Source organism: Nerophis lumbriciformis, linkage group LG31 (genome assembly GCF_033978685.3).
Source record: "Nerophis lumbriciformis linkage group LG31, RoL_Nlum_v2.1, whole genome shotgun sequence".
Lineage (NCBI taxonomy): Eukaryota > Metazoa > Chordata > Actinopteri > Syngnathiformes > Syngnathidae > Nerophis > Nerophis lumbriciformis.
Window position 1 is genome coordinate 25983199 of NC_084578.2, and position 22194 is coordinate 26005392.

The window sequence follows — 22194 nt, forward strand, 5'->3', positions numbered from 1 at the left end:
TTGCACCATATTCACATATGTTCAAACAGAAAGGAAGCACTGAGAGACACCCCAGCTCACAATGCTCCACTTAGGTTGTCACTTTTTCAGCCCAGTGGCTCAGTCATCCCGCTGAGGTCTACTTTGGGCAGAGGAAGTGTGTAGCTCAGCAGAGACACATCTATTTTCAGGTACACACCAGTGTGACTCCTTAATGTGGGGGCTCTTGAAACAGGATTCTTTAGGTTTAGAATTTGTTTGGTGCGCATGAAACCCAAGAGTGCTTTGGGAGATGTTGTCAGATTTTTGTCGGGGTGATTCAAAATTGCACCCCAGGGTTCTAAGGTTGAGAGAAACTGGAGATCCTATGGTCAGGAATTCATTGGGCAATCATTGTCCATCCACACCCTTAATCACGCCATATATTTTTTGCCGGGTGACTCTAGAACCCTCCAAAACTCTCCTGGACTTTGTGTCTTGGGATTTGGAGATGGGGCAAATGTTCCTAAAAGTGTACTCACACTAGGCCCCCGTCATATCTGCACTCCTTTGGCAAGACTAAAAGCTGGGCCAGGGCGGCATGATAGGCCATGCACGTGTCACCAAGTCGTACGACTTTTGATCCTGATACTAAAGCTAACTCTTTCTTTCTCCCCCTAATGTGAGAACACGTCTCTTCACTCTGTGACTTGACGATCAGTGCAACTGCAGAGCTGCTGGCATGACGACGGATTTATGAACGGCCCTCTGGGCTCCAGTAGGTAGCGGGTGTCGTTTGGAAGGGTTCAAGGGTTAGAGGTCAGGAGGGTTCAGGGTGCACAGCTGCAAAGATTGAGCTAAATTTGGCGAGAGAAGCCTCATCAATGTTGGGCGTCGGGATCAGTGACCAATCCATCCATGAACGTACTCACGCACACACAGCATGCTGTCATGAATGAACATCAAAGAGGTTTAGATACTTACATGGACAAGTTGGTCCTGGGTGTCAAACTCCTTGGAACAACCCTCCCAGTGGCAGTTGGTCTCGTACACGGCCTCTGGCTCCTGTTTGCACTCGTCCTTGTCCAGATCTTCATTTAAGTCCAACATCCCTCCACTCTGGTTCTGAAGATGAGAGAAGATATTACTGTATTGTGCCTTTTTTACTGTATCATGCCTTCTTTACTGTATTGTGCCTTTTTTACTGTATCATGCCTTCTTTACTGTATCGTGCCTTCTTTACTGTATACTACCGTCTTTCAGACCCAAGGCCCAAATCACACTTCCGATCCTTGCACTTTGTTGGAATGATTACCGTATTTTCCGCACTATAAAGCGCACCGGATTATAAGGCGCACCTTCAATGAATAGCCTATTTTAAAACTGTGTTCATATATAAGGCGCACCGCATTATAAGGCACACCGCATTATAAGGCGCATAGAATAGACGCTACAGTAGAAGCTAGGGTTACGTTATGCATCCCGTAGTTGTGAGACCTGTTGTGGCTCAATATTGGTCCATATATAAGGCACACTGGATTATAAGGCGCACTGTCAGCTTTTGAGAAAATTGGAGGTTTTTAGGGGCGCCTTATAGTGCGGAAAATACGGTACCATTTTTCATACATTGACTGCCTCTCTAATTAGGGTTTTAAAAAGGGTTATGCTGCCGATTATGATACCAGCCATCAATGAGTGAGATTGGCCGATACCAATACCTATCACAATTATTAACTGTAATTTTTTTTTATGGTGAGTGCTACTGATTTCGATTCATAAGGTTCTAATAATTAGGATTTGATCTGATTTGATTCAATCTACACTTAAATGTTGAAAATGTAGTAAAAAATAAAAAAATAGTCTGTTTTTTCTCTTCACCATAAATAACTTTGGACACTTAATTAAACACTTTCCTTAAAGTCTCAAAAGTGCAATTTTGAAATAAGAAAGGAGTTGCAAGGGATGGTAATTGATATGCCTTGTGAATCGAAGGATATATATAACTTAAAATATATACCCAAATACCCAAAAAGCAGCTGCAGTTAAACGTTGACTAGTTAGTTTTATTTGCTCTGGTTTGCTGTCATATAAAATGTACCATATCTTCTGGACTATAAGCCGCTACTTTTTTCCCAAGCTTCGAACCCTGCATCTTACACAAAGGTGCGGCTAATCTGCGGATTTTTCTTTGCTAACGGATAATTATTGAGTTGAGTTTGAGTTTATTTCGAACATGCATGCATACAACATGATACATCACAATTTCCAGTTTCTCTTTTCAACATGTTCGAAAAGGAGTAGGAAGAAGCAGAGCCTATTTAATCCTACCTCTTTTCTTTTACATAACTGTTGCTAAAACATTTGTTCACTTCCTGTTCTCAATTTATTCACAATATACTCCATAAGTAATCACAATAAAAATAAATAAATAAATAATACTCGGTGAAGTAAGTTACATTTCATATAGTGAGATGAGTAATATTATTTTGGGACGGCGTGGCGCAGTGGAAGAGTGGCCTGGTTCAATCCCCACCTAGTACCAACCTCGTCATGTCCGTTGTGTCCTGAGCAAGACACTTCACCCTTGCTCCTGATGGGTGCTGGTTAGCGCCTTGCATGGCAGCTCCCTCCATCAGTGTGTGAATGTGTGTGTGAATGGGTAAATGTGGAAGTAGTGTCAAAGCGCTTTGAGTACCTTGAAGGTAGAAAAGCGCTATACAAGTACAACCCATTTATCATTTATCATTTATTATTTTGAAAATGGATGAAATAAATTCAGAATGTTTATCATGGTTCTTCTTCTTTGTACTTTGTAAACACTTTAAGTTTGAAGAGTTTCTTGAAGTGGATCATATTAGTAAATTGCTTGATTGCTTTGCTTAATCCATTCCATAATTTAATTCCACATACAGATATACTGAAGGTCTTAAGTGTTGTACGTGCGTACACATGTTTTGAATTACATTTTTCTCTAAGATTATATTTCTCCTCTTTTTTTGAGAAGAATTGGAATGGATTAAGCCAATAAATCAAACAATGTACGAAAATTATCCACTTTAAGAGACTGTTCTGATAAACATCTTAAAACTTATTTAAAAAGGAGAAATCTTAATCATCTCATAAATACTTCTTATTATTTTTGTAGATACGTGGCATCAGAAGATTTATGTTAATAGTCCAATCAAATGCATAATCATACTGTTATTCCAATAACTGCGGAAATGAGTGCCGGATTTTACGAGCTGTATCTCGGTTAATTGTTATGTTTTAGGTGGCGAGCAAAAATTGGGGTTACGAGCTTCCCCACCGCTCTTTGGTATAGCAAATGTCACAGTGAACTCCAGAAGATCCGACCAAAACATGGGGTCTTGCTCACTGGGTCAAATATTTCAAAAATCGAGTGATACAACATGTATGAAAACCGATGTACTTCATAAGTCGGAGTGGAATCGTGAGGCAGAGGTCATTTCTTGGTTTGTGAATACGCCTTGAACAATATACTAGCGGCCCCTGCTGCCTGAAAAACATATTTTCTGTGTCATATTTGCCGTTGAGTGGAAGGTATACTAGCTTGTGTGGCAGTATGGAAAAACGTGGAAAAATTGCCTACCTACGTTTAAAAACACATGCTGAACAATGATCTTACAGCTCTGGACTTTAGCTGCTCGAGTCCTGACTAGAACCAGGAAATATGACCATATTAGTCCAATGCTCAGGTCACTGCACTGTCTTCCTGTTGCTCAGAGAATAGACTTTAAAACCGCTACGCTTGTGGACAAGTCACTTCAAGGTCTTGTGCCAAAAAGTACATCTCTGACATGTTAGAACCATATGAACCATCTCTAGAACTGGATTCTGGGAACCTCAGGGAGTGGTCTCCTCTTGGTGTCCAGAGTCAAGACACAACATGGCTTTGTTTCAGTTTTATGCTCCTAAAATCTGGAATATGTGAGACAGGCCTCAACATTGCCAATGTTCAAATCCAGGCTGAAACCACTTTTATTTATTTGTGCATATTGCAATTGAACATATTTTATCTACATGCTTTGATTTGAATTTTAATTATAATATTTTTTATGATGATTTTATTTTATGATTTTCATTATTTTATGATTTATATTATATTTTTTAATTATTTTTATTATTATTAGTTTCTTTATCTTTCTCAAGCTGAAGTTTTCTTCTGTGGTACCATTTAAAAATCAATGGCGAATTTCAGCAAATTTTTTAACCCAAACTTACTTTTGCAAAACCACCCCATAATTCTCATACATATACAATTTATGTACTACAAATAATATGATGCATTGTACTAACCATTCTTACTAAGGGTGTAAGATTATCACTAAAAGTAGCATTAATTGAATTGTATGCGACTAAAAACTATCCAACCCTGTCTGTACAAAATAACACATTAAATATGCATTTTAACACTCAAAAGTGATAATTTTAACAATATGGTTTGGAATTTAAAGTGTGCTTTGAAATTTGACCCCCGTCTGTGATTAACTTTCTACAAGTTATTGGGATTCTTCAGTAATATCCTTAACATTGGCCAGTAAAATATGTGAATGGTAGTAGGCTCCAGCGACCCCAAAAGGGGACAAGTGGTAGAAAATGGATGGATGGATAGTTTTTAATCATTTAAAAAATGTAAAAAAAAAAATCAATTTTATTGTTCATTATTATATTCATACAATTTGAGAATTATGCACATTTATTTTCATTGCGTAATCAGTTCCCTTACCTGGGAGGTCGGTGAGATAGGCAGTGGGCCTTCTACTTCCAGCTTGACCTTTGTCCTCTTGGAGTTGAGTTGGTTGACTGTGCTGCTCACTGCCGGGTCGCCGTTGTCGTTCTGACCGACAGATATGACAGATCATGACCAGTCAGTAACTCTTATCAAACTGTCAATCTTACATTCACTCAGCTATTCCAACCCTCGCACCACTTGATTAACTTCCGTTTCAAAAACTTTGACCGCATGTGATTCTGTACGAGGTTTAGTCCTGATAGTCCACAAGGCACCGGATACTTTAAGTGAGACCAGGTCTGCTGCTGAGACTAAACAATTTAGACTGCTTGATGATCACAAAGCCACAAAAATATGAGCGTGGAGGAGTTATTACCCTTGTTAAGAGAGCGAGGCTGGTGTATTGTTGAAAATTAAGAAAAAGGGAGCGGGCTTTTGAACTGCGGACAGACTCTGAACTGACAGTAAGAAGAAGAAACACATTCTTAAAAGTGATGGAGATGAAAAAGGAAATAAATAAATGAGTTTCCCATGCACTTATTTATTTTTGGCGGTCCACCACATATACATACATTTGGACTGCCACCAATATGTTTGGTGCTACCTGTTAAGAATCCTCCATACATTTTTAAATGTTTTATATTACGTCGCATCGTGCATCTGTTTATGAGTCCAACACACACAGGTATCGATATACCGCTACATTTTCTACCTTAAAGGTAAAAAACCTAAAAAATGTACGATATCAAAATACTGTCGGAATGAAAGAAATCAAAAGTATACTCGATGAGAAAAGCACCGTAACTTTTTGATTTATCTATACCAGAATAAAAGAAACATAAGGAAACTTAGTAGAAATGATCCGAATCAGGCCCAAATTCTAATCACTTCTTCCTTATTCAAATTTTTGACATTTCCTAAAATTTAGATGAAAACCCGCCCATAACTTTTTGAGGTATTTAAAGCAGAATGAAAGAGAGAGTGCATCATCTTGTCAGTCATCCGCTCTCTTTGTGCCCGTAGTTGAAGCCTGTAACTTAAAAATAAGGTAACGTAGCATAAAAGTTTGGGATCAGCCCCAAAATATAATCACTTGTTTCATATCCCATTTCGGACACCTTTTGAAATTTCATGAAAATCTGCCCTTAATTTTTGAGCTTTTTTTACGAACTAACACACTGACTAACTAAAACTGACCGATAAACCAATGGTAATAACGGTGCAAACACAAACAATGACAGCACAACACACACACACACACACACACACACACACACACACACACACACACACACATGTTGGGCGACACAAAGAGCAACTTCCTTTAAGCAAGCGGAAGTGTCTGCTGGAGAACTCAACAGTCTCAAAATATACAATTTCACATTTATAATGACTTAAGGCCTACAGTAACTGTACCATAGCCTTAGGGTCACTATAGCTGCTGATACAAGTAGGTGACACATTTAGTCACGTGATTAAAACGTGATTCTTAAGTGAATACTTTACCCAGATTCTACCTCCAGTGGCCCCCAGATAAATTGGCTTTGAGACCCCCTGCTGTAACCTGCCTTGAAATGGTTCTATTATCATTTATATGCCAAATAATATATCTTGATTTATATCCTTATCACAAAAGGCTGCAATATTTATTTTAGACTGTATCACCCATCCTCAGCAGCGTGTCAATATTCTTGCTCAGACATTCAGGTTTATCATCATCATCATTATCATTATCATCATTCCATTGTCATTCCCACCTGGTTTGCTTCTGTGTTGGTGCTGTTGTGGGCATTGGGCATAGGGGGCGTGGCTAGGGGATGTTGGCGTGCAGAGAAAGAGGAAGGTGGCGGCTGAATGAGAGGAGGAGTGTGGCCAAAGGTGTTGAAACTCCTCTGCTGGGACAACAACTGCTGATACGCCATCGGGTTGATGGGATGAGGGAAGCTAAATGAGGGGCTGGGATGGAGGGAGAAGGAAAGGCACACATTTTTTAGTTTGAATTTTTTTTTTTGAAACAATAAAAAGCCAGAGCCATTTGATTTAATGTTAGAATGTCTTCTTGTGGTTAAGGCTTATGAAACTGCTAAACCAGGGGTGTCAAACTAATTTTCATTGAACGCCACATTGCACGAAAGACTGCTTTCAGAGGGCCGCTTTTTTAAAATTAATTTACATTAATCATGCAAGTATTAACCTGTGATTAATCATGATTAATCAAAATACATATGCATTTAATTATTAGATTTTTTTTTATGTATAACTTTCTTTAAACTCATAAATAGAGGTGACAAGCAGATATTGAACTATTTGTTTTTATCTCACAAAATACAGTATATAATAATATAATTGGCATGATCAGATAATATTAAAGTTTATTAAAGTTTTAAATATTTTTTTTTTTCTGTCAAAATTGAAAGAACGAATGCATTTAGTAAAAAAAATATAAAAAAAATAAAGATTTTGTTGAAATCTATTTTTTCCAGGCTTTCGCGGGCCACATAGAATGATGTGGCGGGCCAGAAATGGCCGCCGGGCCTCGAGTTTGACACCAGTGTGCTAAACAGTACAGTAGTTTATTCGTTCTCATTAGTTATTTGTTCCAAAAAACCCTAAATCTTATGAAAAACTGAAGCAATTTTTTCCTTAAGAAATAATGTAGTGTTCCTTTACCACATTGCGATTTGCTCACTAAAGTCTCATGAATTTAGTAAGTCTCGTGGAATTTAAAATAAAAAATAGATTTTCATTAACATACGGTATTTTACTGCAATGATGTGGCGACTTGTCCAGGGTGTACCCCGACTTCCGCCCGAATGCAGCTGAGATAGGCTCCAGCGACCCCGAAAGGGACAAGCGATAGAAAATGGATGGATGGATGGATACGGTATTTTATAATATATTTTTGATACTGTATTACCAGTCATTTATTCAGTTGTTAAGCTGCTTTGCATTATTGGCTAGATGTGTCCTGATCCAATATTGATATGGGATATCATCAACAAAATATTAGCTTGCGTCTAAAATCCACCAGCGTGCATTACAAAGCAGCCAGTTAACATCTAAATGTCCTCCAATATGCACACAAGGTTAGTCTTTTCTTGTATTTTAGTGAAGTCATTTACAAAAGGGAAACATGGTAGGCTATAGGCTACTAGAAGCTAGCAGCTACATACAGCTCTGCACACAATAGCACACAAGCTCTACATAAATAACAGGGTTTCCCCCTGCTTGCCAATATACTTGTGGCGGTGGGGGCGTGGTCAATATGACGCCAAAATGTGGGAATATTTTGGGCACCTCACGATTCGATTTTCAATTACGATTCAGGATCTACGATTTGATTAAAAATGTATTATTGATACATCTTTACTATATGTACAAACAGTTTGTATATTGATGCAGTTTTAAATTTCAAGCATTCATTGCTTGCAACTTTTTAAAACAGTCTATTTGTAATACGAAACAGTTGAATTAATTCTCATTACATCTATTAAATTAATGGAAATGTGTGCAAAGCTGGAACATAAATTCCCTAAAATAAAGGGGCTGGTCGGCGCTCTCGGTGAGGTGGCTCGTTACGGTCAGCCAAATTTTAGAACTGTCTGCATTACTTTATTTACAATAAATAAATATTGGCTTATTGAGGTTTACTAATCAGTTTTACAATCGCCCATATCTGAATTGCAATGCATCTCAAAATCGATTATTTCCCCATACCTCTAGAAGCCATCATATAATTTGCATAATTGTCAATGACGCATATATTTACCTTAAAAAAGACCAAAAAAATATCGTACATACATTTAAAAACAAGTCTGTTTTATTAGTAATTAGTATCAACAAATAATTTTCTTATGTTATATCATTTTGCTCTATTTTTCAATTGTTATTACTGTACAATGTAACACAGGCCATATACCAGCGGCAGCCGCTGGTCATTCAAGTAGGATATTCTCATTTTCAGCTACTCTCTAAACACAAGTACATCTCCAATAACAGATAAAAGACATGAAGATGCTAGATTTTACAAAGAAAACACCACTTACAGGATTGCAAAGTTCTTCATATCAACATGGAACAACGGAATGAAAGTTGAAAAATGCTCTGGCTCTGGTTTATATTTAGGGAAAGCTGAACTTCGCTTGCAGTCTTAGAGAAATCACCACTACGTATACTCGTATCTCCAGCAAGTTTCCAAGGCATGTTAGAACAAGGTGCGTAAGGGAAGTGGGCAAGTCAGATCTGTAACTTCGAGACGAGGATTAGCTCTAAGGGCTTGGTCGGTCGATCAGGAGTGCAAAGCGTGGCTGTGTGCGTGCAGCTGCAGGAGAAACCGCCTAAAACATTTCCCAAGATGCCAGGAGCCGGTCTTACTGCTGAAATCGGCCCCTCGCACAATTTTTATCCTTGAACGAGCGCCACCGTCTTCTTATTATTTGCACAATGCACATTTTGGAGATAGCCGTCTGCCGGTAAATCTCGGAAATATTACTATACGTCTACATTGCAGACATGCTACAGCGGCTCCAGACATTTGAGAAGAACTGCCTTAATTTAACAATACTGCTGTCTAAAACCACACATTTGTCAATATAAACAAGTATTAAATAATTATAGTTGCATGCAGTATTAATTACACATACAAAGTCTCCAAGGCCGAAGCGTATTAGAAAGTATCCAGTAACAAGCAAGTCATCAACTTAACTTTATAAATTGTTGTGACCTGTGGGTGTCGCTCAAACAATTTAAAGCTTCCTTCAAAAGCATAATTCTGTCACATGGTTATTGATACCTACCATTGTGCTCTGACGAATTTCACGTGATCAAACCTTTTACTACATTCCACTTTAGAAAATAATGAAATATGCAGGATTCGTGTTGATGTGCTTGGTTTGATATTGAATCAGCCAATATTCAAGGGTCCAATATCGGTATTGTATCGGAAATGAAAAAGTTGTATCAGGACACCCCTATTATTGGCTAATGGCGAACCAATCCTAAAGCACTGTGTTCTCAGGCACATAGATCCCTCCAGTTTGTTTCACTTATTGTTGGCTCTGACTGCATATTTTTTCTGCATGTTTTTGGAAACATTTGAGTTTATTTAAAAGTCTTACGATGTAGTCCAAACTTTATGCGCATTCTAAGGCTTCTGGCACAGAATCTAAGCACCGGAGGAAATTGCTTACGATTAGAGAAAATGTGGACCTCCTCAGTGCTATGCTAAAGGAAGGTAGCTTAGCTACGAGCTACTATCTACTAGATGCCAATACAAAAATCACATGAATTTACTCGCTACAAAAAGAAGGAAAAAATAATATAAGGACGACGGCAATGGTGTCTTTTAAAAAGACTGCGCCAATAACGGTGATTGACGAGCCACGCCATCGCCATTATTTGTGAGTACTTATCAAATTCAAGAATTCAAAAAAACTTTATTGTCATACCAACACTCATGAGACACATGAGATGGCACAAAATAAAATGTTTAATGCAAATGTTAAGTACGTTTTTATGAGTGTGTGAACGGTTAATAGACCTAAAAAGTCCAAACACCTAAAATACATTAAATATATTTAAAAATATAAGATAAATAATGTCCCTACTTCGCACAAATTTACGAGCGGTCTGGAACATAACTCCCGCGATAATCAATCAATACTAAAAACTACGAAGAAGAAGATTTATACTGTATTATTTGCTGTAGAAATGAACATTTCTAGAATTCCACTTCCAACTCCAGAAAACATGTTGCTGTAAGTTGGAGATGTGGCAATGTTTTCATGGCATTAGCCCTGTTGTAACGTCATAAGTGCATATTTTGTATTGTAGTACATACTAACTTTTACTCAAGTTAGTTAGTTAGCGAGATGAAATACGTCTGAGTGCAGCTGGGATAGGCTCTCTCACCCCCCTGCGACCCCAAGAGGGATATACGTTAGAAAATGGATGGCGTTGTAAAATAATTAATCTCAAAATGTACATTATCCATTCCTTGCAAAGTTATATTTAGCATGAGCTATTGAGTGAGTATACATTGGAGTTCCCCGGGACCCTTTAGTCCCCCATTGACTCACTTTTTAATGGCCATATGTCCATATACTGTAAACTTGTTATTTCATAATGCTTTTTCCATGAAAACCAAATTAATCCAAGCATTTTCCTTTGAAATCCGTGCAAATGCTATTAGAGGAGTAATTTTACCCCTCAACCACAAGATAACGCCATATGTTACCATAGAGTACCATATATTCATACTAAACGCATACTTGCTTTGAACCTGCCAGCAACTTATATGTAATAAAAACAAAGTTGGTGAGTTGGTAATGACATAAGAGTTGTGTGGATGTGGTTAGAAAAATATTGTGCGTGCGTGCACGAATAATGAATCGTTTATGTTTTTGTTAACTCAACACTTTTTATCGACTGATAGCTCTAAAGTTGATCTAGAGATTTAGCTTTAAAAGTAAAAAAAGGGATAAGTGGTAGAAAATGGATGGATGGATGGATGATTTACTTTCAAGATTTATGACATTCACCACATTTGGGGGAACCCAAAGGGTTAAGTACAATTTTGGCTACACTACCCACCTCTCTTTGTTACATACAATGTTTGCCACTCCTATAAACAAACAAAAACCGGAGCAAAATTACAAAAATGGGGGGGATGAAAACTGAAATATCGTTATACAGTACCTAAAAATATTTCACATACGAAATTAAAACATACATTTCCACTGCCTGTCAGAGGGTTTGAGAGTTTTGTGCATCGTCATACCTGATCCCTCCAACAGACAAATGGCCATAGGAACTGCTGGCGGCCGAGCTGGAGCGGGAGTTGTTGATGTAAGCGACCAGGGAGTTGGGCGAGGTGCGGATCATGGTCTGCAGGTCAATGCTGGCGTCTGACAGAGGGGAAATGGACAGTGCCCTCTTTCTGCTCAGTCGGGGTGTCAGCCTTGGGCTAGAGAAACGTGAAACTGGACACAAAGACAAACAATATTGTAGTATTACGAACTAATCCAAATATATTTTTCATAATACACTGCATTTGCATACACATTACAACATTCCTATCTTGGTCTAGCAGATGCTAACGTTTACCTTCACCAAACGCACATCCATGCTATCTTCTTGCATCTGTGCTTGCACAAACAGCTCTCCTGTTTAACATTTGCATCCTCTTATGCATAAAGAAACCTCACCAATCATTGCCAGTAATCACCACGATATCAATCTCTACGCAGCCAAGTTAAATGGAGGCTATTTAAACAAATTGATCTCAGAATACTATTAAAAAAAACGGCTGACTCTCAAAGGACAGAGGCAGCTGGTTGTCTTTGTTGTCGGTATTGTTGAATGTGTGTATACTACTTTCCCACTAACTTAACTTAGAAGAAGCCATGACACTTGTCCTGAAATGTGCCCTTGATACTGTGAATTTCTATGTAACTCTGGCATGTACTACATACCATGGGGTAAAGATACACCCGAATTCAGTGGTACCTCGGTATACGAGTGTCCCAACTTACATATTTTTTGGACACGAGCTGTCTCTCGGCTAATTGTTATGCTTTTAGCTCAGGGGTCGCTTGGAAGAAAATCTATTCCTACTTGAGTTTGACTGGTAAAATCATGGCATAATAATTTAAAAATAAAGACAATTTCAGATTGTTTTCTTTGTTTTACTCTGGCCAATAATAGAACAAGCATATTCTGAAAATGTACACACTACAAATACAGCTCTTGGCAAAACAATTGAAGTTAGTTGAAAATACTGCGGAAAAAACACAATGAAGAAAACAATAAACTTAGGCTTTGTCTCAGTGTATTTAAAAAGCCATTAAACTTTAAGCACTTCCATGTTGTCAGTTCCCCATTAAAGACATGTTTGGAAAAGCAACCGAGTGTTTCCTCAAACCGCTGCATTGGTGACATCTGTAACTGCACATTCCTTTACCGTCACTCAAATATTCCACTTATAATATAAACAAAAAAATGATCACAATGACACCATAGCCAAAATCAATGTAACATAACTACAAACTTAATCAATGTGAACATAGTACATTTAAGCATAAAATAAAATAAAACAAACAACAAATGTAGAAACACACATTTTTATAATGGAGTTCAGGGTGCGCAACGCAAACTCATCTTGCGGGCCGCGGGCCGTACCTGTACCTGGCTGTACGTTTGACACCCCTGCTTTAGATTGAGAGCAAAAATTCAGGTTACAAGCATCTCCACCACTAGTTGACATAGCGAATGTTACAAAAACATTCAGTCTTACTCGCTAGCATTAGCTTAACGCTAGCGATCGACATAACTTTGTTTTTCCAAGCATGGCACGGAAGAACACTTAATTTAACTCCACAAGAGAAACCTCACCTGGCCTGGACATGGGAAGGATTGACAGATTGATAGTTTAGGCAGTGCTGAGAAGAAAAAGTGGATAATATTAATTGAATTAAATAAATACATTTGTAAAAACCTGACAGAGTGGGTAGCCAGCTAACTTGGTGAAGCAGTTGGAGCGTAGCTCTGCTAGTCTGCACCATACTGAAGCAGAATGAGTTGATAACGCCAGCCAAAAATGTTGAAATATCTAATTAATCTATGAAAATACGGAGAAACTGCTGATGGTGTGTTTGACACAGAAGCAACTTGAGGAGACACCATAGTTCACTCTACAAGGTAAATACTAGGGGTGTAATGGTACGCATATTTGTATTGAACCGTTTCGGTTCGGTGGCGACTTGTCCAGGGTGTACCCCGCCTTCCGCCCGATTGTAGCTGAGATAGGCTCCAGCGCCCCCCGCGACCCCAAAGGGAATAAGCGGTAGAAAATGGATGGATGGATTTCGGTTCGGTTGTGTACCGAACAGGTTTCCACACGAACATATTAAGTAGCCGCCGAAGCTAAAGTCTTAACAAGCTGCTCCGCTTTCTGCCTCTGTCTCTGTGTACTCTACACAGCACCCAGCACTGTCCCACCCACACAACCATCTGATTGGTTACACACAGAGCGGTAACAGCCAATCAGCAGTGCGTATTCAGAGCGCATGTCGTCAGTGCTCCAGCGTTGTGATGAGCATGTAGGTGTTTAGCAGGTGAGCATAAGGCTGCGGACTCTCCCCAAATTATAATAAACACCTCCCAGTCAACTACTAGTAACATCAATATGAGCCCATTGACCTTCTAGAAACCTAAACGGCAGCTCAGCTCGCTCGCAGTCCTGGCTTGAGGTGAAGGCTAATTAGCTTTTAGCGTAACGTTAGCTCATTTTGCAGTGTGTGTGTGTGTGTGTGTGTGCGTGTGTGTGTGTGCGTGTGTGTGTGTGTGTGTGTGTGTGTATGTGTGTTACGGACAGCAAAGCCCTGTGTGTCTGTTATTTCACTTTACCTTTTTCTGGGTTGATTGAGCTGTGTGGAAGCAGCAAAAAAGGACATTACCGGTATGTTAAATGAAGAGTTTCTGTCTCTGATAGTTGATATAATAATGTAACTGCATCATTAAGCCTACATGAACTCCATGGTGTTCAGGGATGAATAGTCTCTCCTATTGCTATTGTACCATTTTTTCAGCTATAGTTACATTAATCATTAGTAATGCAGCAGCCTAGTTTTGAATGGCAGGGTCCCTGCTATCACATGTTGATACAAATATAACATTTACATAATAAAAATCAACTACAGGCTTCCCAAATGCTGTTATAAATTAAGCATGATGAGTTGACTTGAAACTGTTTAATGTTGCACTTTTTATATGTAGAAGAAAAGTTTTGTCATTTTATTTAATCTGAGCAACAACTTGAAGCAGTTTAATGTTGATTAACGTGGGCAGAATTATTATAGTGTTCCCAATGTTAAAAGGATAAAGCCATTGTTTACAAATTTGGTAAATAAATAACCAAAAAATGTATATTTTGTTGTTTTCTTACTGTACCGAAAATTAACCGAACCGTGACCTCTAAACCGAGGTACGTACCGAACCAACATTTTTGTGTACCGTTACACCCCTAGTAAATACTGTACATTATTATTACATTACTTCATGAAACTACTGTACTTGCTGGTACTTCATTCTATTGTAGTGTTTTGTAGTAGGGCTGACTATTTTGATGTTCCGATATATGGCCCAAAATCTATATTGCAGCCTCCTCCAACGATATATTATTTGGTATATGAATGATAATGGAACCATTTCAAAACAGCATTGTATTATTTTCTCAAAACTATTGTTAATCTACTTGTTGATCTAGCTACATTTCTGTTAAAATGTAAGCACTTTTATTTATGTTGTTTGGATACTTTACTTTAGTGTTAGGGGATACTACACATTTGGATATCGATCCAATATCAATTAGTTACAGGGGCAGGATTGGTCATACCAATTTTGATACTGATGTTTAACATTTTCAAGATCATGGAATGATTCCATTTTTGATTATCACAATTCCAAAATAAAAACAAAACACAGGATGGTGGTGGAACAATATCAATTCAATATTTTAATGATTTCCTACTATTGGCCCTGAATTAAATAATACGTTTTTTTCCCCGTGACGTATTTCCTGAGTTTGTAAACAATAACAAAAAAGACAAAGGATGTTGCGATAGAAAAAAGTATGGATCTTATTACTGTAACATTGACCATATACTGATACTATACTTGGTATCGTTACAGTCGATATTTGTATCAAGCTTGGTGGTTAGCATCGCTTATTTTAGCATGCATGTTTAGCTAGTCCTCGTCCTCCAGTAATAATGGTACTTGTATCGTACTTTATTTGCAGATAGCAAGTACGCTACATTTAGTTGAGGACGCGTGGTTCCGCTTGTTGCTGTCAAATTTGTGAGACACAGCTAGAATGTGTCATGAACATGCATTATCACGATATAACAATAGTATTGAAAACTCTATCTTTAACCAAATGTATGTTATTTATGTTGTATATTGTCTATATAGCTCAACCATATGCTCAATAGGGGACTGAGTTGCATGTAGAGGGACAGAAAGCAGATGTCATTTGTGTTTTTTAATTATAATTATGTTTTATAACAGACATTATCAGAGGTGCGAGTAGCAGAAAACTCTTAGTGACTCATTTAAGTACAAGCAGCCAGCTGCTGTCAAAAGTGGCCAATCTGCACCTTCCAGCCCAATGAATAAACCAGGCTCTTCTAAAACCGTTTGTCTTAAAGTAAAGACATATGACATATTAAGTAATGGCAATTGTAGCAAAGTTGCTCTTTGTTAAATACTTCAGCTTTTTATGTATTTCATATGGACGTACAGAACGGGACAAGCTGCACATTATTAAAGATTACGCTAGGAGCTCTTTCTTGCATCAAAAGGCTGAGCTGGTTTGCTGTTCTTGCAAAGAGACGAGCGTGTTGCGACGCCAAGAGTTTTAATAGCAGATGTGTATTAATGATCCCCTTTATAAAGCAGGAAACAGGGCTCACAGTCTGGCAACCTGGCGCCTACCTCACCCCTTTGGGCGCTTTGCCAACACGAAATATTCCAACCACCTCTTCAATTTCTACACACAAGTCAGGGCTTCGAGCTGAAAAACAAGTATTGTACATTGTGAGGGAAATTATTGAATCTTAATATTTTGATTGGGACATGGAATATTCTAAACCGATGGACAAACATCCAAATATGGATTATTGTAGTGTTGAGATACAGACGATATCCAATATAAATGATAAACAGAAAGAAGAGGAATGAAAAAAAGAATTGCAGAAAAAAAGAAGAATATAAATAAGATTGCGAAGAAAGCGAAGAAGAAAGCGAAGAACGGCAAAAAGAAAAATTGCAAAGAACGTAAAAAAGAAAAATTGCAATGAATGCAAAGAAGAACGTAAAGAGGAACACAAACAAATAGAATGCATAGAATAAACATGCAACAAATTTATATAAAAATGCGAAGAAGAAAGTGAAGATGAAGAACACGAAAAAGAAGAACGCGAAAAAGAAGAATGCAAACAAGAACACAAAGACAATTGCAAAGAAGGAGAATGCAAAGGATGCGAAAAAGAAGAATGCATAGAAGAATATGAAGATAAAGAGCGTGATAAAGAATGCAAAGAAGGAGGCGAAGAAGAAAACAAAGAAGAAAAATGCAAAGCAAAAGAACGTGAAGAAGAACACAAAAAAGGAAGAACACGAAAAAGAATGTGAAGAAGAACATGAAGAAGAACGCACAAAAGAAAAAGAAGAACAAGAAGAAAGTGTTATCATCTATCCATCCATTTTCTACCACTTGTCCCTCTTGTGGTTGCAGGGGTGCTGGAGCCTATCCCAGCTACACTTTGACAAGTCGCCACCTCATCACAGGGCGAACACAGATAGACAGACAACATTCACACTCACATTCACACACTAGGGCCAATTTAGTGTTGCCAATCAACTTATCCCCATGTGCATGTTTTGGAGGTGGGAGGAAGCCGGAGTACCCGGAGGGAACCCACACAGTAACGGGGAGAACATGCAAACTCCACACAGAAAGACCCCAGAGGACCGAACGCAGTTATCAATCTACTATAAATATTTGCAAATTGTTTGCATATACAGTACCCATCAAAGTATTTACTTTCATAGCAACCTCATCCGTGTACACATTGTACATGGACACTAAATACGATTTTTTTCATGAATATTTCAACCAAATGGCCCAGCGTAGAAGAGTTTAAAAAAGGGTTTATTTCACTGGATTTATTGATAGGTTGAAGCTAGTTTTACCTGAGTTTTTTTTTTGTCAGCATCACCTGCAATACAAAAGGTGTGACGGTTCCTGCTGGGAGTCAGAAAACAGATGTGCATGCCTAGAAGCGTGCACTAATATTAGATTATGTTTAGTGTGTGTGTGTGTGTGTGTGTAAGTGAGTGTGTGTGTGTGTATGTGTGTGGGAGTGAGTATGCATGAGACAATGAGGGCTGACTTACATTGTGGGACCACTTTTTTATAAAGTCATAATTATATGTCAGCGCACACAAAAACATATTAAAAGGCATATGGTATGAAGGAGTGTACATGAGCGTGTTTATTTTAGAAGAGCAGATATAGCTTTGGGGAAAATACGTTCAAATTGGCGGGTTGAGCAAATCCTGACTACTACTGTACTTGACGTCCTGGTTCTACTGACACTTGGAAGTGTACGATTAGTCAGTCCCTCCAGGATTTTACAAGATTTTTCGTAATGGTTGCCTAAATTTGCGGAAGCTATTTACTGAATGTTGCAATGTTTTCAGGCTTTTTTTTTCAAGAACATTGAATCAACTCAATTTGATATCAATGTTTTAAATGTTTCCTGTAACCTTAACCTAAAAAAGCACAGGATTTCAACAAAAAATTGAAAACTTACTGAATTGATGTTTGACTCGTTTTATACCACACAGATTTAAAAGTAGAAATTAGATGGCAGTAAAAGCACATACTCAGAGCCCATTGTCAAATTATTGTACTATTTGTATTCATTATAACTAATAATGGTACTAGTAAATTGATCATAATTACAGAACGAAACACCATCAAAGGCTTTCTTATTGTCCGCTGTCTGCTCTGCTATTCACAAGTTGTAGCCACGGCGGACTTTTATTATATAGAGAAGGAGAAAGCACTACCGGGACACTAGCCGATAAAAGATCGCCTCACCCTGCTAACTTGTGCTAATTCTATCAGCTGACAAAATAAAGCCACTGCTTGTTTATCACTCCACACCTCCCAGAGTGTCCAACAATGCCACTAATATTCACAGAAACAAAGTAAAATAATGTAACTTTTAAATTTTTTTATTGTAGCAACATGGTGGTTAAGGTTTTGGAGCATGGGGCTTTAGTGTATGTGTGTGTGTGTCGACATTTAGGCTTTCTCTAATATTGTTTGGATGAAAAAGAGATTATATATATATATATATATATATATATATATATATATATATATATATATATATACATTATAGTGTCTTTAAAGGAAGCCGTTTTTTACTGAACTAGAGACTTTTGTCGAGGCTACAACCAATTATTCATGTTTACATTGATTCTTTTGAGAAACTGCTTCACTATACATATGTTTTGTTTTGACAACCATGTTCCAGAACAAATTAAGTTTGTAAATCGTGGTTCCAGTGTATCCTTGAGCAAGAGACTGAACCCCTAGTTGCTCCTCATGCTGCTTCATCAGCAGGTGAATGTGGTCGTAGTGTCAAAGCGCGTTGAGTAATTTGAAGGTATACCGTATTTTCCGCACTATAAGGCGCACCTAAAAACCACAAATTTTCTCAAAAGCTGACAGTGCGCCTTATAACCCGGTGCGCTTTATATATGGATAAATATTAAGATTCATTTTCATAAAGTTTAGGTCTCGCAACTACGGTAAACAGCCGCCATCTTTTTTCCCCGTAGAAGAAGTGCGCGGTGCATGCTGGGATATGTGACGTTTCATTTCCATTTGTGTGTTTATGTAAAGACCCCAAAATGGCTCCTATTAAGTGTGTTGTCTGTCTAATTATAAATAATGCAGACGAGGCGTGTTAACTGAGTTCTCAACGTTTACTCACAGCGTGCTAACTGCCAGCATACAACGCTTCTCAGGGCTACCGCGCATGCTCGTAACTATCGTTGCATGCTGGGTAGTGTAGTTGTTATATTTGCTAGCTCATAACAGCACATTGAGAGACACGCTTACGCGCTTAATTCAATACTCGCCGTCATTCCGGGTGGATTGACAAAAGACCTCCAGCCGCTAGATATTGGTGTCAACAGGGCATTCGAAGCTAGACTGCTAACTGCGTGGGAACAATGGATGACAGAAGGCGAACACACCTTCACTAAGACGAGGAGGCAGCGCCAGACGACGCCAACATCTGCCAGTGGATCGTAAATTTGCCCAACTTTTCACTTCGGACACCGAAGACGAAGGATTTACGAATGAAGAATAACTTCAGAAAGTGAGCGCTATGTTTATTTTGTGTGTTGTGACATTAACGTTCGAGCAACATTATGTTGCTATTGCTCTGCACTATTTTGAATTTTACTATGTTTGTGATTGCACATTTGCGTACATTTTGGGAGTGAACAGAGTTGTTAGAACGCTGGTTTTTAATATATTATTAAAGTTTGACTGACCTATCTGACTGTTTTTTTGACATTCCCTTTAGCGCAGCGTAGGCGCGGCTTATAGTCCGGGGCGGCTTATTGGTGGACAAAGTTATGAAATATGCCATTCATTGAAGGTGCGGCTAATAATCCGGTGCGCCTTATAGTGCGGAAAATACGGTACTAGTAAAATCTATTAATCATCAATTTATATTGATTTTCTACAAAAGAATCAAACATGTGTTGTGATTAGAGTTTAGAGTGCAGAATTGCAGCGTGAAGAGGTTTGTGTATGCCTTCGTCTTTGCCTTGTTATGTACCTGCTTCATTCTCTTCCATCTCACTCGTATTTGTTCTGGAGTCCGAATGAATCCTTAAAGCACAAATGATCTCTGTGAATGCAGGCAAACAAGGGATGAGAGAGAAAGATCCAGCATGGTACGAATGGTCTGGTGTGAGTCGGTCCACACTTTCCTTTAAGTAAACCAACGGTATAAACTAAGGCTGTCTGATGAGCCGCACTCAGGGCTCCTATTTCTTGCAGTGGGTCTGTTGACTAAGACTTCGCACACAGACTTCTGCTATGGTTTGATCTGTTCTGCCATCCAAAGCAAACACCAAGACATGAAACACATGTTTACCACCTCGGTCACTACGCATCTTCTCTTACCCCGACATTAATGAGGTGGTTGATTGGCTGCCTGGGTCAATGTGGTCTATGTCACCTCAAGGTTGCAATGCAATGCAGGCAGTGTGCCAAACCAAGATAGTGATGCAACACCAAAAAAGTCAGTGGGATGGTGGCAGTCAGTGTGGTATGAGGCTGCATAACAAGCATGGTTTGGTGTCTCTGGGGTTGTTGGAGAAGGATATTTGGTTGTGTAATGATAGCATCGCAACACATTGGCATAAATCCCGCAGTGACTTCAGATTCGAATCACTGCAGAGTTGTTTCGTCTTGGTGGTTGGACAAGAAGGATAGAGTAAAGCTGCACTTATGGCCAAGCAGGGTATTTGAATACTCTGCATTGAAAAGCGCTGGATTCCACAATGTGTGCTTTCTATTTCACATTCATGAGGGGGGAAGATTTCTTGGATGCTTTGCTGAAGTCAGCAAAAAAATGTTTTCTGGTGTTGAAGACTTTCAGTGCAAAAGTAATTAATAACAAGATTTAGCGATGCCACGATAGCGCCAATTTACACAAATTTAAACGCAAATCAAATTTAAACCCTTGTGAATTTTACGCAGCCTCACAACTTTGTCCAATGCTCGCAACTTCCCTGCAAATTTGGGTTAATCAGCGTAATTTTCGGCAATGCAATTTGTCTCTGAGTAGCACTCAAGCGTGCATGTCAAGGGTCTAATCAAAACGTGTTTGTTTCTAGTGTGGAAGAAGCAGGAACAACATCATGTAACAATCTATTAACTCAAGGAAGCAGGAGTTGGCGTATTGATCCAAATATTGACAGTATCAATACCATAAGTAGTATTAGTATTAGATTAATACCAGTATGGTAAGATTAATATTTTTGACATATATATATGTACACATATATACTGTATATAATATCTGTAATTAATACGATAATCATGTATTAGTTCTAATCTATCTAATAAATATTCTTATTTTACTATTTTTATGTATTATATACAATAAGTACACATAGTATATTATAATAATATATATAGTATATATCATTTATATTTTTTGTATGTATGTATATGTAATTTGTATGCTTCCCTAATATCTTAGTTCTGTGTTCTATTACATTTGCCAGGGTGTTATGTAATCGTTGCTATTGGTATCTCTTAGTTAGTTTGTTAGTTACTAAAAAAGTTTTAAGTGGATTTTTATAAAATGTTCAGGAAATTTACAAAAAATGGGATAAAAAAAAAACACTGATTAGATTTTGGGGCTGACCCGTACCATTTCTACTACCTCACGTTTAAACGTCTGTGTGTCTGTGTATGCTAGAGACCCTGCAGAGACAAAGAGAGGGTTCACTCCATTTCTCTCATCCCGCTATATATAACTCAAAACGTTTCAGGTGGATTTTCATCTAACTTTCAGAAAATGTCTGAAATAGGATAAAGAATAGCCGATTGGATTTTGGGTCTGCTCCGGATATTTCTACTACGTTACCCTTAGGGCAGGGTATTGACAAGGATTTCACGAAGCGACAGGTATCACCATACTTGAGTCACAATATGGTACAGTATTGTGATGTGTTTCGTTATACTGAAATAATCCACCAAGTTCACAGATAAATAAAAAATGCAGCTTATATAATACAAGTTGGGTATATGTACACTAAATAATTATTAGTTGCAGCACTACTAACTAACAAACTAACTAAATACCAAACTAACCAAC

General features: G+C 38.2%; 1 protein-coding gene across 1 annotated transcript in view; it reads right to left on the bottom strand.

The window, feature by feature from the left end:
* Positions 1-22194, bottom strand: part of gli2a (GLI family zinc finger 2a) — a 193727-nt gene that overhangs the window by 13073 nt on the left and 158460 nt on the right. The window contains exons 6-9 of the mRNA XM_061926331.1: positions 11490-11691; positions 6469-6667; positions 4706-4816; positions 943-1083 (exon numbers count right to left, since the gene is read on the bottom strand). Coding sequence (XP_061782315.1) covers positions 943-1083; positions 4706-4816; positions 6469-6667; positions 11490-11691 — 653 coding nt within the window. The remainder of the gene's footprint in view (positions 1-942; positions 1084-4705; positions 4817-6468; positions 6668-11489; positions 11692-22194) is intronic.